Genomic DNA, 14,217 nt, shown 5'->3' with positions numbered 1-14,217 from the left:
CAAGGCTTACCTCTGAATGTCAAAAAGTGGAAACACAAATATGGTTTAAAAATGATTTTCAATCCTGAATATAAAAATACATAAAAAATACATATACAAGACATAAGAAAACAACCTTTAAAGTAAAGAAAGAATATATTTAGACCGGGCCATTACTACACTGACAGGCCAGAACTACACTGGATCTGAGCACCAGAAACCAGAAACACTATTTAAACCACAGTTCGGTCTGCACTCCTGTGACCCATTTTCAGCTGACAGCGGGCTGAAGCCTGCTGTCAGTTGACATCACTCTGCCTGTCTAGGCTGGGGAAAAATTCCGACTTCAAAGTTGGGATCACCCCAGAGTATGCAGTGGCACCTGGCTCAGCAAGCCACTGAGAGCTAGAGACAGTCGCTCCCTCCCCCTCCACAGGCCAGCACTCCAGTGAGTGCAGGTGGGGGGGGCTGAGAAGAGAGCGGTGACTGACAGTCCCGCTCTCTGCTCAGAGCAACTGTGAGAACACAGAGCTCAGCAGTCATGTCATCGCTGAGTTCTCACACTTAGAGCTGGTGGGGGATAGATGCAGCATCTAACTGATGCTGCATCCACCTAGATAAGTATTATGGAAAAAAAACAATACTTCTCTTTTAATTCATATATAATGCTCAACGCAAACTTCTCCATCCATCCATCCATCTATGTTTCCATGATTTATTTTGCTGAGAAACCACTTTTAAAACATCCCCCTAGAATTTCTGGCTGTGGCCATCTTGAGTAAGGGCAAATGCTTCATGCAGCATTTACTTCCTAAAATCTATCTGCCTTTAGCTCAGGCACTCAGGCAGGAGGGTGTGCTCAGCTGCCAAAACCCCTCTTCCCTTCCTGAGTTCTTGTGGAAATCATTTGCCTAGGCCTGGAATCCAGGAAGTAACTAAATAAATGTAAAAAAAAAGTTTTAAACAAGTAAATATAATATACTTTCCTATCTATTTACTAAAGCTAGCAGCATAAGGATTACAAATACACAGTGTTGATTGAGAGAGGGAAGTTCTGCTTTAAAAAGTTTACTGAACTTTTGAACCTACTGGGTTTTTTTTTTACTACATCAATATTTCCTATCAACATTTAGCAGTGTGAAATCAGGATATGATTAAATAATGTAAAATCCATAACTGCTGTTATATTATGCTTAAAGAAATTCTAAATACTTACAGTAACTGAATGCACTGACCTATAACACAATAGATGTTTTAGAACAAGTCTTTTACTGAAGATGCGGTAATAAGCAAGATTTGAATAAGCAGTTCTGCTTATTTATATTCTACGCATCATATAAGTAATACCAGTTTCAAAACATGTAGAGCTGTACAAAATAATTGGAAAGATAATAATTCAGAATATTATATTACTCTGTTGCTTTCAGAGACAAATTCTGATAACAGAATTGCCGCGCTCCACCATTAAATCATGTTTGTGTGACATTGTTTATTGGCTAAATTACCTGATTAAACAGCTAATAACAAGCCTCTTGCACATCCAACAATATATAAATATTAGAGTTTCTTTACAAAGAAGTACAATCAAGGGAAAATAGAGCTCAAATAAATGTCAAACAAAATGTATCCAAGTATTATAGCTATGCTTAATAGATCTGTAATTGTACTCTGAACTTCTCTTGATATATTGACAACAAAACCAAAGGTCAAATGTCTTGTTCAAGTAAGTAGAATAAATGAAAGTTAATATATGGACATGGTAACTCATCAGGAAATTGGTAATTATTTGTTCAAAGAAAAGGTGTAAAAATGCTAATTTTGGCAATAAAATACAGTCCTTGCTTAACCAAATCAAACGCAGACATGTCACGTTTTGCTATTAAAATAATGGAAATTCATTGTATTCAGTATTCAGTGTAAATGTGCATGAACATTTTTTTAATAATATACACTGCTCAAAAAAATTAAAGGAACACTTTGAAAACGCATCAGATTTCAATGGGGAAAAATATCATGCTGGCTATCTATACTATTACGGACTGGGTAATGTGTTAGCAATGTAAAGATGCCCCAAAGTTTGATGGAAGTGGAAATGATCAACTTACAGAGGACTGAATTCAAAGACACCTTGAAAATCAAAGTGAAAAAATTATGCAGCAGGCTAGTCCATTTTGCTGAAATTTAGATGCAGAAACTGAAAATGGAACTCAGTAGTTTGTATGGCCCCCACGTGCTTGTATGTATGCCTAAAAACATTGGGGCATGCTCCTAATGAGACAACGGATGGTGTCCTGGGGTATTTCCTCCCAGATCTGTACCAGAGCATCACTAAGCTCCTGGACAGTCTGAGGTGCAACCTGGCAGCATTGGATGGACCAAAACATGATATCCCAGAGATGTTCTATTGGATTTACATCAGGCGAGTGTGGGGGCCATTCAATGGTATAAATTCCTTCATCCTCTGGGAACTGCCTGCCTACTCTAGAAGTTAAGATATGAGAACTATTAACAGCAAACTGAGACTCACAGACACCCCTGACTGAATCATTTACACAGTCCAACTGGCAAGAAATCTGAGAAAAAATGGGTGACCAAGGGAGCAGTACGCAAATAATTATGATGGCCTAGAGTCCCTGGATCTTCCAGACTTGGATATTTTGCGAAATGGTGAAATAGGCCGTAACGGTAGACTGCATTTAGGCAACCTGGATGTAGTTGGAGCTGGAGATGAAGCAAGGGATTCTTGAGCCACGATATCCAATTGAAGTAGTAGAGACTCCCCCTCCTGGAATGATGAGAAGCTGTAAGCCTTATTCTGGAAGGAGAAAACCAGACAGAAAGGGAAGGACCAGCGATATTTAATGTAATTTCTTGTGAGAGCCTGCGGCAAGGGTCTAAGGGCCCATCATTGCTGGATAGTATACGGGGATAGATCAGCGAAAATCTGGATCTCATGTCCCTGGATTTGTGAGGAGGGGTTATCGCTAGAACATCTCATCACGGCTTCCTTAACGGAGTAGAAATGTGGTTTCACAATAATATCCCTCGGTAACCCATCTGCCCGAGGTAATAGCAAAGCTCGATGTGCTCTATCCACTTCCAGCTTATGGTCAGGGATCGTGGGGAAGAGGCCTTTCAGGAATTCCCGGACTACTGTAGGAGTATCCTTCACAGTTTTGGGGAGCCCCCTAATTCTGAAATTATAGCGCTTGTATCTGTTCTCCAAATCATCAATTTTGGCAAAGGCAGACTCTAACTGATTCTGGTGGTTCTGGATGCATGCCGTTTTCTGGTTTATTCTGGCTACTGTCTTATCCATCTTGGTCTTAATAGAGTCAATGCGGGAGCCCAGGCCCTGTAAGTCAACCTTAATATTTGTAGTAATCTGTGCGGCTATCTTAGTCAGACCCTTGTCCAGGAGGTCAAAAAATCCACAGAACATGCTGGTTATGTCCCAGCCAAATAGGCTTGTCAAAGACCGTGTACTGTGTTTTTTCACACTATACTTTTTGTTTTCGGGACCATGTACCCAATACTCATTCACATAAGGGAGGGGGGCCGGGATCTGGGGGCCCCCTTGTTAAAGCGGGCTTCCAGATTCTGATAAGCCCCCTGCCTGCAGACCCCCACTACCACCGGCCAGTAGAAAGTCAGCATCAGCATGGGGACAAGGTGCTTTGGGGAGGGGAGCCAGACACAGGCCCATCTATCTGGTCCATCAAGAGTAACTCTCATCTCAGCAGTTCATAGAACCTTTGAAAAATATGCCTTCCAATATTTCTTGGCCCAGTATTGATGGTTCAAATTATGTGTCTTGTACAGACCAAAAGGTAGAAAACAGGAATAAACTTGAACAGATTATAGTCCAAACTCACCTGAGCTATCTTGCCAGGAAGCTCTCACTGCACATCGCCAATGCAAACCAAGGTATTCCCTTCCCCGCAGCTATGCGTATATAAACACTTTGTACAGGTGCAGCTGCAGGGCGGGGAATGCCTCTGCCACTTATGATTGGCTGTGTGCAATGAAAGCTTCACGGTAGGATCCAAACATTCCTGATCGAATCCCTGGTAGCAAATAAGAGACATTTATTGCTAGGGTTTGCACACACTTTATAGAAGAATTAGGCTTAGGGTGAAGGGTTTCCCAAGTCATGGTTCATGAAAACCTACAGCAGCACAGAAGTATACCATGTCCGAATTGCACAGAATTTGAACCCAGTGGAACGATGCCTACATGCCTCCTACAGTTCACATTGACTTTCTACTGACCTGAAAATTCTCAATCCTATCAAACTCCTGTTCTTCAAGGATACTGCCCATTTTCTGAGAATACCTTGATCAGTGGTCCCTTCTGGACCCACTATGGGTCCCTTTCAGTCCTGTTCCTAAGGTATCCCATTCAGCACTGACCCGCCTTCCCCTCCCCTCCCCCCTTTCTCTTTATTTACTTCACTCTGGGAAAATACTTTGGGGGTGCACATAAACCAGATTCCATTTTTTTTTTCTCAAAGTTAGAAGCTGATTGGTTACCATGCACAGCTGCACCAGATTGTGCACTCTCCAGTTTAAGCAAATCAACCCCTTTGTTTACATCAGGGGCGGACTGACAACTCATGGAGCCCCCAGGCAATAGGGGATCATGGGGCCCCTGTGTCCTTGCCCAAACTCAAAAAAGACTATGAAAAAGGTACCAGGGGCATCTCATGGGGCCCCCTACTGACCCCGGGCCCTCGGGCAGTGCCCGAGTTTCCAAATGGTCAGTCCGCCCCTGGTTTCCATATTAGTATATTTTTACTTCTCTGTCAGTGAATAATGGGATGCAGCAGTTGCCGTTGGTACTGTACTTCCTGTGCACATAACATACTACATTCCTGTACTTGTATTTCTCTGTTTGGATGTACTTTTCTGAACCAGCATGTGTCCCAGAGAGATTCTGGATAAGTCATTGACCTGTTTTTCCATTAAAGCTCTTTGAATGAAAACAGCTGAACATCAGGAAAACAGCTACATCCATTCATTAAATACAAAAATGAGAACTGTTTATCTGCCAAAGTATTTTTATTTATATCCATCCAGTCCTGATATTTACACAGCCTTACCAGACAGCAGAGGCAGACAAGTGGCTTGATTTTTCTCTACTGTAGATAAGCAATACAGTCTGGCTACCCCCCTGTCCCCAGTTTTTAACTGGACAGCAAAGGAGCAGCAATTGAATTATCAGCAGAGCAGGCTGCTCTCTGCTAATCCCAACATATTCCTAGTTAGTATATTTGCATGCAGAACACCTAATTGTCTTTTAGTTCTGCCGCTCCATTCCCAGACTTCTACTGTACTGAAGATTACTGGAGGCTGACACTTGCAGGTACTAGTTGCATAGCCTCGCTCACCGAGATATCACAGCTGACAGTCTACGAGGAGCGTCCCGAGGTCACATCCAAAAAAAGCCCCGCCCTACTAGTTTCGTCATCCGACGTCCTCATGGGGCGGAGGATGTCGAATGACAAAACAAGTAGGGCGGGGCTTTTTTTGGATGTGACGTCGGGACGCTCCTCGTAGACTGTCAGCTGTGATATCGCGGTGAGCAAGGCTCGTCCCTGGTTTCTTGAGGTTGTCATTGTTGGTGTCGGCTAGACACCCTGTTTGTGAGTGCATTTCTGACATTTTAATAAAACATTTTGGTTTTAAACGTACTGCACCATGATTTCCTTTTTTGATTCCCCAAACATGATCTATGGTATGGAGACGTGATGACTACCTGCTGTTAAGGATATTCCATATTGTGCTGATTGGCTGCTTGCAGTATATTGCTCCCAGTTTGGATTACTTCTGCTGATCATCGCTCCCAGAGCAAACGCTTTCTTTGCTGATTTATAATCTGGTCAGCATGAAGCTCTGGTGAGTGTACCCATTTCATTCGGTGGTGGATTTTTTTTTTTTGCACGGTGTTTGATTTATACAAGATTTCAGAACTGTTTAATTACTTTGTGATTGTGGATGGACTTTTATATAATATTTTTTTATCACGGACATCATTATTTTAAACTAATAATTTTTGTATTTACTTATATTAAGCGCACTCTTTGATTTATTCACATTTTTACCTTTTTTTGGTTAGGAGTGCAGCTTTTGTTCTATTTAGTTTGTGGCAATTTTTTTCTCTATTTCTTATATTATACTAGTTGCATAGAAATATATTTTTAGAGAATTTTAAATAATACATAACTGCTTTAATTGGTGTCATTTTCATATCTGCATGGAGCTAAACTTTAAGTTTAGTGGAGAGTTAGGGTTAGTTTCAGTGTAATTAAATGATAGGGTTTTCATATTAAGGGTTACATTAAAATTTAATTATTAGTGTGGATTCCTATTAAGACTGAATTCCAGGGCTATCTTACCATTTAGGTTTCAATGTTAGATTGTAGATCTAGTGTTAAATGTAGGGGTAGGCAAAAGGTAAGGGTTAGAAGAAGGAAGGATTAAGTTGGGCATACATCTGATTGGATGCAGTCAGTGCTTGGCTGCCAATTTTCTGACCAACTCATTTGACCTTTTTAGTTAAAGAAAATTGGGCAAGAAGGTGCTGACAGAGCCACCCACAAAGAAAACTCTGTGTGTGGCCTGCTTTAGGATGAGGCTTATGAGTAAGCACAAATCTAAGTCAAACGCATCAAGGCATTCTTTATTTATTTTTATTTATTTCAGGTACTTATATAGCGGCGTCAATTTACGCAGCGCTTTACATACATATATTGTACATTCACATCAGTCCCTAACCCTCAAGGGGCGTACAATCTAAGGTCCCTAACTCACATTCATACATACACATACTAGGGCCAATTTAGACAGGAGCCAATTAATCTGCCAGCATATCTTTGGAGTGTGGGAGGAAACCGGAGTACCTGGAGGAAACCCACGCAGTCACAGGGAGAACATGCAAACTGCAGGCAGGTGGTGCCGGGGTTGGGATTTGAACCAGCGACCCTAGTACTGCCAGGCGGAAGTGCTAACCTGAAAGCCTAATGAAGTTTGAGTATTCCAAATAATCTTCCAAAGCGTTGGTGTGAGCAGTTCAAAGTTCATATATTCATAATAGGTGTTAGGGAGAGGCAACAGCTGATGGGGCTATGGTTATTAAGTAGAACATGTATGTTGCTATGGGTGTCTGGCACCTAAAAGTGACGTACCATGTGTAGGAAAACCATATTTCCTCTACTGACAGATGCATAAACGTGTCACTCTAAGACACACACTGATTGGTAGAATATGTGCAACAGGCCAGCAGTGTGCGAACAGACAAACCACCACAGAGGATGAGTGGCATATGCCCATTTTCTTCAAGTAGTAGGAAAGCAACTGAATTCTGAAAGCACCAAACCGAGTAGATGTAAGAGGACAAAGTTAAAATTATCAGCATTTGTGGCCAGAATGAGCTCTTGTATACATCACCAGCAAGCAAGAATTTTCATTAATGAGATGTTCCTCACAATATGAGATTTGTTGATATATGACATATAAGAGGAAAGAAACTCTCATTTTGAACTGAAGTTACATAAGCTCTGCAGTGAAAATACAAACCATTAATTCTGGTTCTTAGTCTCATGAAACTGATCTTCAGACATATTTTTATCATCAGAAAATTTTTCTTTAGCTTGGAGGTTTGTAGTACTGTAGTAAATAGTTTCTTCTGCACAAAGCAGATTTGTTTTTGGAACTCAGACTCTGAAAAGTCCAGCTATATCAAAATATAACACCTTCAACCCGTTTGTTCCAGCCATCATCCTTCATTGAAATATAGTTTGGATCACATTACACAATTAAATCCTTATGGCTAGGCATACGACATTATGAAACATTGAACACAGTTAACATTAATGGCAAAAATTGAGTCTCTAAGTTAACTTCAGGCAAATCACTAAAGAGCATCTGTGCTGCAGGTTAACAGATAATTAAAGGAATGAAACGATAGAGAAGCAATTAGAAGAAAAATCTAATTTGTCTAGCAGCTTGGAGTAGGCATTTAATTTAGATGGTATTGCCCCAAGTACTTTCAAGTTTCACAGTATTTTGAAAGGGAGTGAGGTCTTCTACACACATTTTTTAAATTAGAAAATGTTAATGCAAATATTTATGTCTGCAAACACTTTGGAACAACCAAGAGGCGAAATAGAGAAGCACCTCCATTGCAAGGTGTTGTATGCCCAATTTGACTTTGGCTTTATGGAGGAACTATTTTTTCCAGCTACTGCCTATCTAATATTTTTTTTATATATTCATGCTTTAGTTTCTTGAATTGCTTGAAGACCCTAATGAAAATGTAATCCCCGCCATCATTACAAACTAAAAAGTATATCCATAGCCTTCACTACCATGTAAAATAAGCTTAGCAGAAATGGCAAAAAACTTAAGCAACTCTTGCTGCTGTGGATTGAGCTGGGAACTGAGGTGCTAAAAAACAATAGTGGACATTTTTAGGAATTTTTGATTTCACATTCTTTCATCAATTCAAAATAGAAATACCAGATTGAGGAGTATTTTGCTTTTTATTTTCTTACCTTTCTTTAAAAATAGTACTTTAATGTGATTGGCTGCTTTAGCAACATGCATTTTTTGCTCTCTCAATTTTATAAAGAAGCAGTAGTATGCACAATGACCCAGGCAAGACAGTATACAATTTACCTCTCTTAGCTACCTCTGAAAACACTGAGCTGAACACATTTTATATGAAGCAGCTTGCTAAAAGCTAAGGGCTGACGTGTTCAGACAAGCGAATTGTCTTTTAGAAAAAGTGTCACATTCTAAAAGAGAGATGTTAAATGGCAAATCATATGAGTTTTTTTATCTTCTTACAAACTTTTTCATATCTGTGACCTAAAGAATGCACTGCCGCAAGGAAGCAATTTCACACATTGCAGCTCTTTGTGTTAGAAAGCTTATAGCAAATAGCAAGAATGCCGCATCCAGCATACATTTTAGCAAACAAATCTGAATTGTGTCCCTGTCCAACGAAAGATGTAGAAAGTGTTGACAAGGATAATGAATAGAAAAAGAGATTACTAAACAAATACATTGTTGCAAATGGAATTTAAAAAGCCAGGGATTCTGTGGACTAAACTGTAAAAATATTAGATATTAGCTAGAATAAAATACACTGTTACAAATGGAATTGAAAAATGGTTAGGAGTTTGGGGACAAAGATATATTTGGAAAGGAACCAAGATATTTTTGTGATTTATAATTTTTGCAAGTATTTGATTTATTTTTTTTTAGTCAGCTTAAAATTTATTTGTAGGAATATACAAAGAGGTATATACTTTTATATATCCCTGTGAGTATTTACAATAATACATATTTAGTATGGCAATCCAACATGATGCAATTCATAACACAGGTTATATTGATGATGTCATAAAAAAAAAAAATCCTGGGAAAATGCATTAATGCTTACCAGTCTGATCACCAGTGACTCTAATCTTTGCTGTCTCACCACAGAGCTATGGCTAATTCTGATATCTTAAGCTTCTGGGTGTGTCAGATATCAGCATCTCCCGCTGTATGCTGTGGTTCTAACCATCAACCACCATGTACCCAGTGTGTTCTAGGAGCTCTGAAGGGACACACTAGCACCTGGCAGGTGGAACCACAGTACAAAGCAGGCATCTAATAAATCTGGAAATATTAGATTCTGAGGTTATTAACAGATGCTGTAGCTCTGCAAATGCTGAAGTAATTGATGGGTAGACTGATAATTATTAGAACAATTCTCTTACAGGCTACTTTTTTTTACACTTTTCAATGAGGAAGCAGGTTAGTCAAAGCCAGATAGTTTAACATTCATATGATTTTTCACTTTTTGTGTCCTGATTTATTCTTAGGTTGTGGCATGGGAACCTGTTTTGTCCAATGAGCGAATATCCAATTACACATTCTTCTCAGCTGTTAGAGGAATTTTAAAGTACAACATACTGAACCAGCATCTAGGTTGCCACAATTCAGCCTCTTTCAAATCAAACAACTCTGACATAGGAGTCTGTATTCCCATTGTTTCAATTCAACACAAAAGTGATATGAAAACTTTTGAGGCCCAACTCCAGCTCAAAGCTTTTAGTTTTGGACAGAAGGGGGAAGCATAAGACAGATGTGAGGTTTTAACTGCAGTTTGTGTTCCCATAGGGTAGATCTCCCTTTGCTTCCTTCCAGGACCATTGACCCCTACATCAGTACAGGGGACAGTGGTGGTGCAGTCTCCAGCAGAAGAAATCATATCATACGGCCTAAAATGTGCCAGATGACAAAGATACTTTAGGAAAACTTATCCATGCAAAGACAATTAGGACTGGCAGAGTGGACAGCAGGACATGTAAGTATTATGCATTTCTTTTTCTGGCCTCTTTTACATTTTTTAAATAGTAGCAAAGTTCATTTCAAACACTAGAAAGTGCTTTATAATCCCCCATTTGCCACAACAAAACATACCTGCTTTCTTTACATCAGCAGTTTGAAATTCCACTATCTGAATAGCATCAACACCATCTGCAGAAGCTGGTGGGTTGCCATGTTGAAATTGCTGCTGTTCTCTGTCTTCCGCAACAAATGAGATTACACCTAGCAAAAGGAAGAGACACCAGATGTTGGATTAATAGTTATACTTGTATTTATAGTGAATGCTCAGACTTTAGAATACATGACACTTAAGCTATGGGCTCTTATCCAACATAATAACAGTGAAGAAAGAAAATATTTTAACTAAGATGTTTCCATGTTCTGTCTTAAATATTATATCCCGTTTGTTTCTTTTGAGTAATTTTTATCTGTAACAATAACTACATTTCATTTGAATCAAGAATATGCTTTAGGTGGGAGAAAATAATATATGCAGATATTTCAGCACAATCCTGCATCCAACATGTACTGTATAAATCATTTATGTGAGATGAGAGGAATGTTTATTAAAGAGGAACCTCACTACCCACCATGTTATATTTTTTAATCCCCTCATACCTTATGTGCTGGGTTATCCACAATTAACATATTCACATGCATAGCAAACCCATTGTTGTTCTAAAACCCTCCCACTCCACTGCCACATGCCTGGTTCTGTGCTGCCATCTCCCCTTCACTGTCATTGGCTTTCTCTTCTTGTAGCAAGCCCCTGATAATACACTGCCAGGTCTACCCTCTCGCCAATGTTTGCTACTGCTACAAAGTGGGTTCTAGTTCTCATGCTAAAATGTTTAACCACTTCCATACTGGGCACGTTTACCCCCTTCCTGCCCAAGCCAATTTTAAGGTTTCAGCGCTCTCACACTTTGAATGACAATTGCGCGGTCATACAACACTGTATCCAAACTAAAATTTTATCATTTTCTTCACACAACTAGAGCTTTCTTTTGGTGGTATTTAATCACTGCTGGGGTTTTTATTTTTTGCTAAATTAACAAAAAAAGACCAACAATTTAAAAAAAACACGTTTTCTTTGTTTCTGTTATAAAAGTTTGCAAATAAATAATTGTTCTTCATAAATTTAGGCCAAAATGTATTGTACTACATGTCTTTGGTGAAAATAACCCAAATTAGTATTTATTATTTAGTCTGTAGGAAAGTTATAGAGTTCACAAACTATGGTATATATCTGAAAATTGATCAATCCTGAAGTACTGACATCCAATCTAATTTCTTGAGGTCCAAGAATATCAGAACAGTACAGATATCCCCCAAATGACCCCTTTTTGCAAAGTAGACAGTCCGATGTATTTCATAAGAGGCATGGCGAGATTTTTGAAGTTGTAATTTTTTGTCATTATTTTTCGGAAATGAAGAAATAAAACAAATGATTTTCACTATTTTTTTTTTTACATACTGTCACCAGTGCAGTACAGTGTCATCATATAGCTGGCATGGCGGTGATCAGGGACACTGACTGGTGAGAGTACGAAAAAAAAAAGATAATTGTTTTTTTTTAATTTATTTTTTATTAAAATTTTTTCTTTTTTTAAGATTTTTTTTCATATTTCACTATGACCACAGTAGTACAATGTTACCATAGTAACATTGTACTACTTTGGGGAAGTGATCTGGTTTTTTTTTTTTTTTACAATTTGCTTATAGCAAAGAATTACTTTGCTATAAGCAAGCATTTACCTGAATGAAATCGATTCATTCAGGATTTTTTTTTCTTAACTGTGATTTGGCCACAGCTAATCACATGACACAGCTGGGCTGTGACTGGCCCAGCTTGTGCATGTGATCGCTGTGACCATTCACAGCTAGCCACACTTGTATACAATGGATGGCATGATAGGAAGTCATCCATTGTATACAACTGTCATGTGCCATGGTACTGGCAACGGGGTCGGTACTGAGATCTGTCATCAGCCATGTCCGAAGTACACAGTCGGTGACAGATCACACTGCTGCGCGGCTCTGCGGGCATGCAAACTGCACATGCCCGAAAGGATGCCATATGGCGTCCACCCAGAGCAGTGAGGGTTTTTGTCGGCCACCATTTGGCCATAGGCTGGGCGGGAACTGGTTAAGCATTTGTCTAGAGTGAACATAGCCTATAACATTTTGCTACTTGTTACCACTTTTCATAGGCAGCAAAGAATTAAACAAAGTATACAAATATATCAAAATATTCCACTTTGCAAGTTTGTTAGCTTTATAACTTTAGAGATTACAGTACACTATTGCAGCAGTCTCATGGTCATCAATAACCTATATGGAAGGGGGTCTGCTGTGCTGAGGTTTAGGTTTATGGGATGGCTGGAGGAGTATTTAAACTAGGATCGAGAGGGGGGGAGGGAGAATTAGATTATAATGAGGCAGACAGATCAGACAGGACTCAGTCCTTATTGGTGGGTGCAATAGGAAAAGATGGGGAGGGGGCTATGGCAAGTGATAAGAAGGTTTCAATGTTAAAATCAACCATTGAAATTGGTACCACTTGTAGAAAAATAAAAAATATTCAAAATACGTGTGCCAAGGTGTCAATGAATTGTGGATGAATGAAGTGTTTGTTCACCAATGCCAGAAGTCTACCAAGCAAAATAGGTGACTTGAAAGCTTTGGTGCATGAAGAGAACTATGATTTAATCCGTATTGCTGACTCTTTGCTTCATTCATCACATGATTGGGCCATTAATATTCCTTGCTATATTCTCTTTCAGAGACACAGGATAAAAAGGAAAGGTGGTGGTGACTGTCTCTATGTGAGAAGTGATCTCAAAGTGAGTGTGAAAGAGGACCTAGTTGATGGAGAGTGTGATGAGGCTGAAGCATTATCGGTGGAACATGCTGTACATGGGGGTGCATACTACAAAGGCAATCATTGGAGTTTGGTATAGGCCAGTGGTCGGCAAGCCGCGGCTCACGAGCCACATGCGGCTCTTTACAGACTTTAATGCGGCTCTTCTGTGTGCCGGGCGCCCGCTCCCCTCCCTCCTCTCGGGCGGCCGCCCCAAAAGTCAGGACTCTGCAGCTAGCCCAGCAATGGGCAAACTACGGCCCAGCGGACCTTCTAATCCAGCCCGCGGAGCGTGGCAAACATTGGCTGTCAGGATGTAGGCGGGGCAGCGTGACGAACTCCTCTCCTCTCACAGTCCGCCCTGAAGACCTGAACGGCGCGGGAACACGGCGAGAGGAACGCGCGGAGCAAAGGTAAGTGAATTGACACAATATGGGGAATGAATTACTATAGGGGGGATGAATTACTATATGGGGGATGAATTACTATATGGGAGATGACTTACTATATGGGGGATGAATTACTATGGGGAATGAATTACTATATGGGGGATGAATTACTATGGGGGATGAATTACTATAGGGGGGATGAATTACTATATGGGGGATGAATTACTATGGGGGATGAATTACTATATGGGGGATGAATTACTATGGGGGATGAATTACTATGGGGGATGAATTACTATATGGGGGATGAATTACTATAGGGGGGATAAATTACTATAGGGGGGATGAATTACTATATGGGGGATGAATTACTATGGGGGATGAATTACTATATGGGGGATTAATTACTATGGGGGATGAATTACTATATGGGGGATGAATTACTATATGGGGGATGAATTACTATGGGGGATGAATTACTATATGGGGGATGAATTACTATGGGGGATGAATTACTATGCGGGATGAATTACTATATGGGGGATGAATTACTATGGGGGATGAATTACTATGGGGGATGAATTACTATAGGGGGGATGAATTA

General features: G+C 39.8%; 1 protein-coding gene across 1 annotated transcript in view; it reads right to left on the bottom strand.

The window, feature by feature from the left end:
• CFAP47 (cilia and flagella associated protein 47) overlaps positions 1–14,217 on the bottom strand; it is a 772,366-nt gene that overhangs the window by 243,535 nt on the left and 514,614 nt on the right. The window contains exon 51 of the mRNA XM_089653003.1: positions 10,455–10,583. Coding sequence (XP_089509129.1) covers positions 10,455–10,583 — 129 coding nt within the window. The remainder of the gene's footprint in view (positions 1–10,454; positions 10,584–14,217) is intronic.

Source organism: Staurois parvus, unplaced genomic scaffold, assembly GCF_062004578.1.
Source record: "Staurois parvus isolate SC_StPar_1 unplaced genomic scaffold, SC_StPar_1.0 ptg000696l, whole genome shotgun sequence".
NCBI classification, from domain to species: domain Eukaryota; kingdom Metazoa; phylum Chordata; class Amphibia; order Anura; family Ranidae; genus Staurois; species Staurois parvus.
This window is presented reverse-complemented; position numbering and strand designations above follow the sequence as displayed.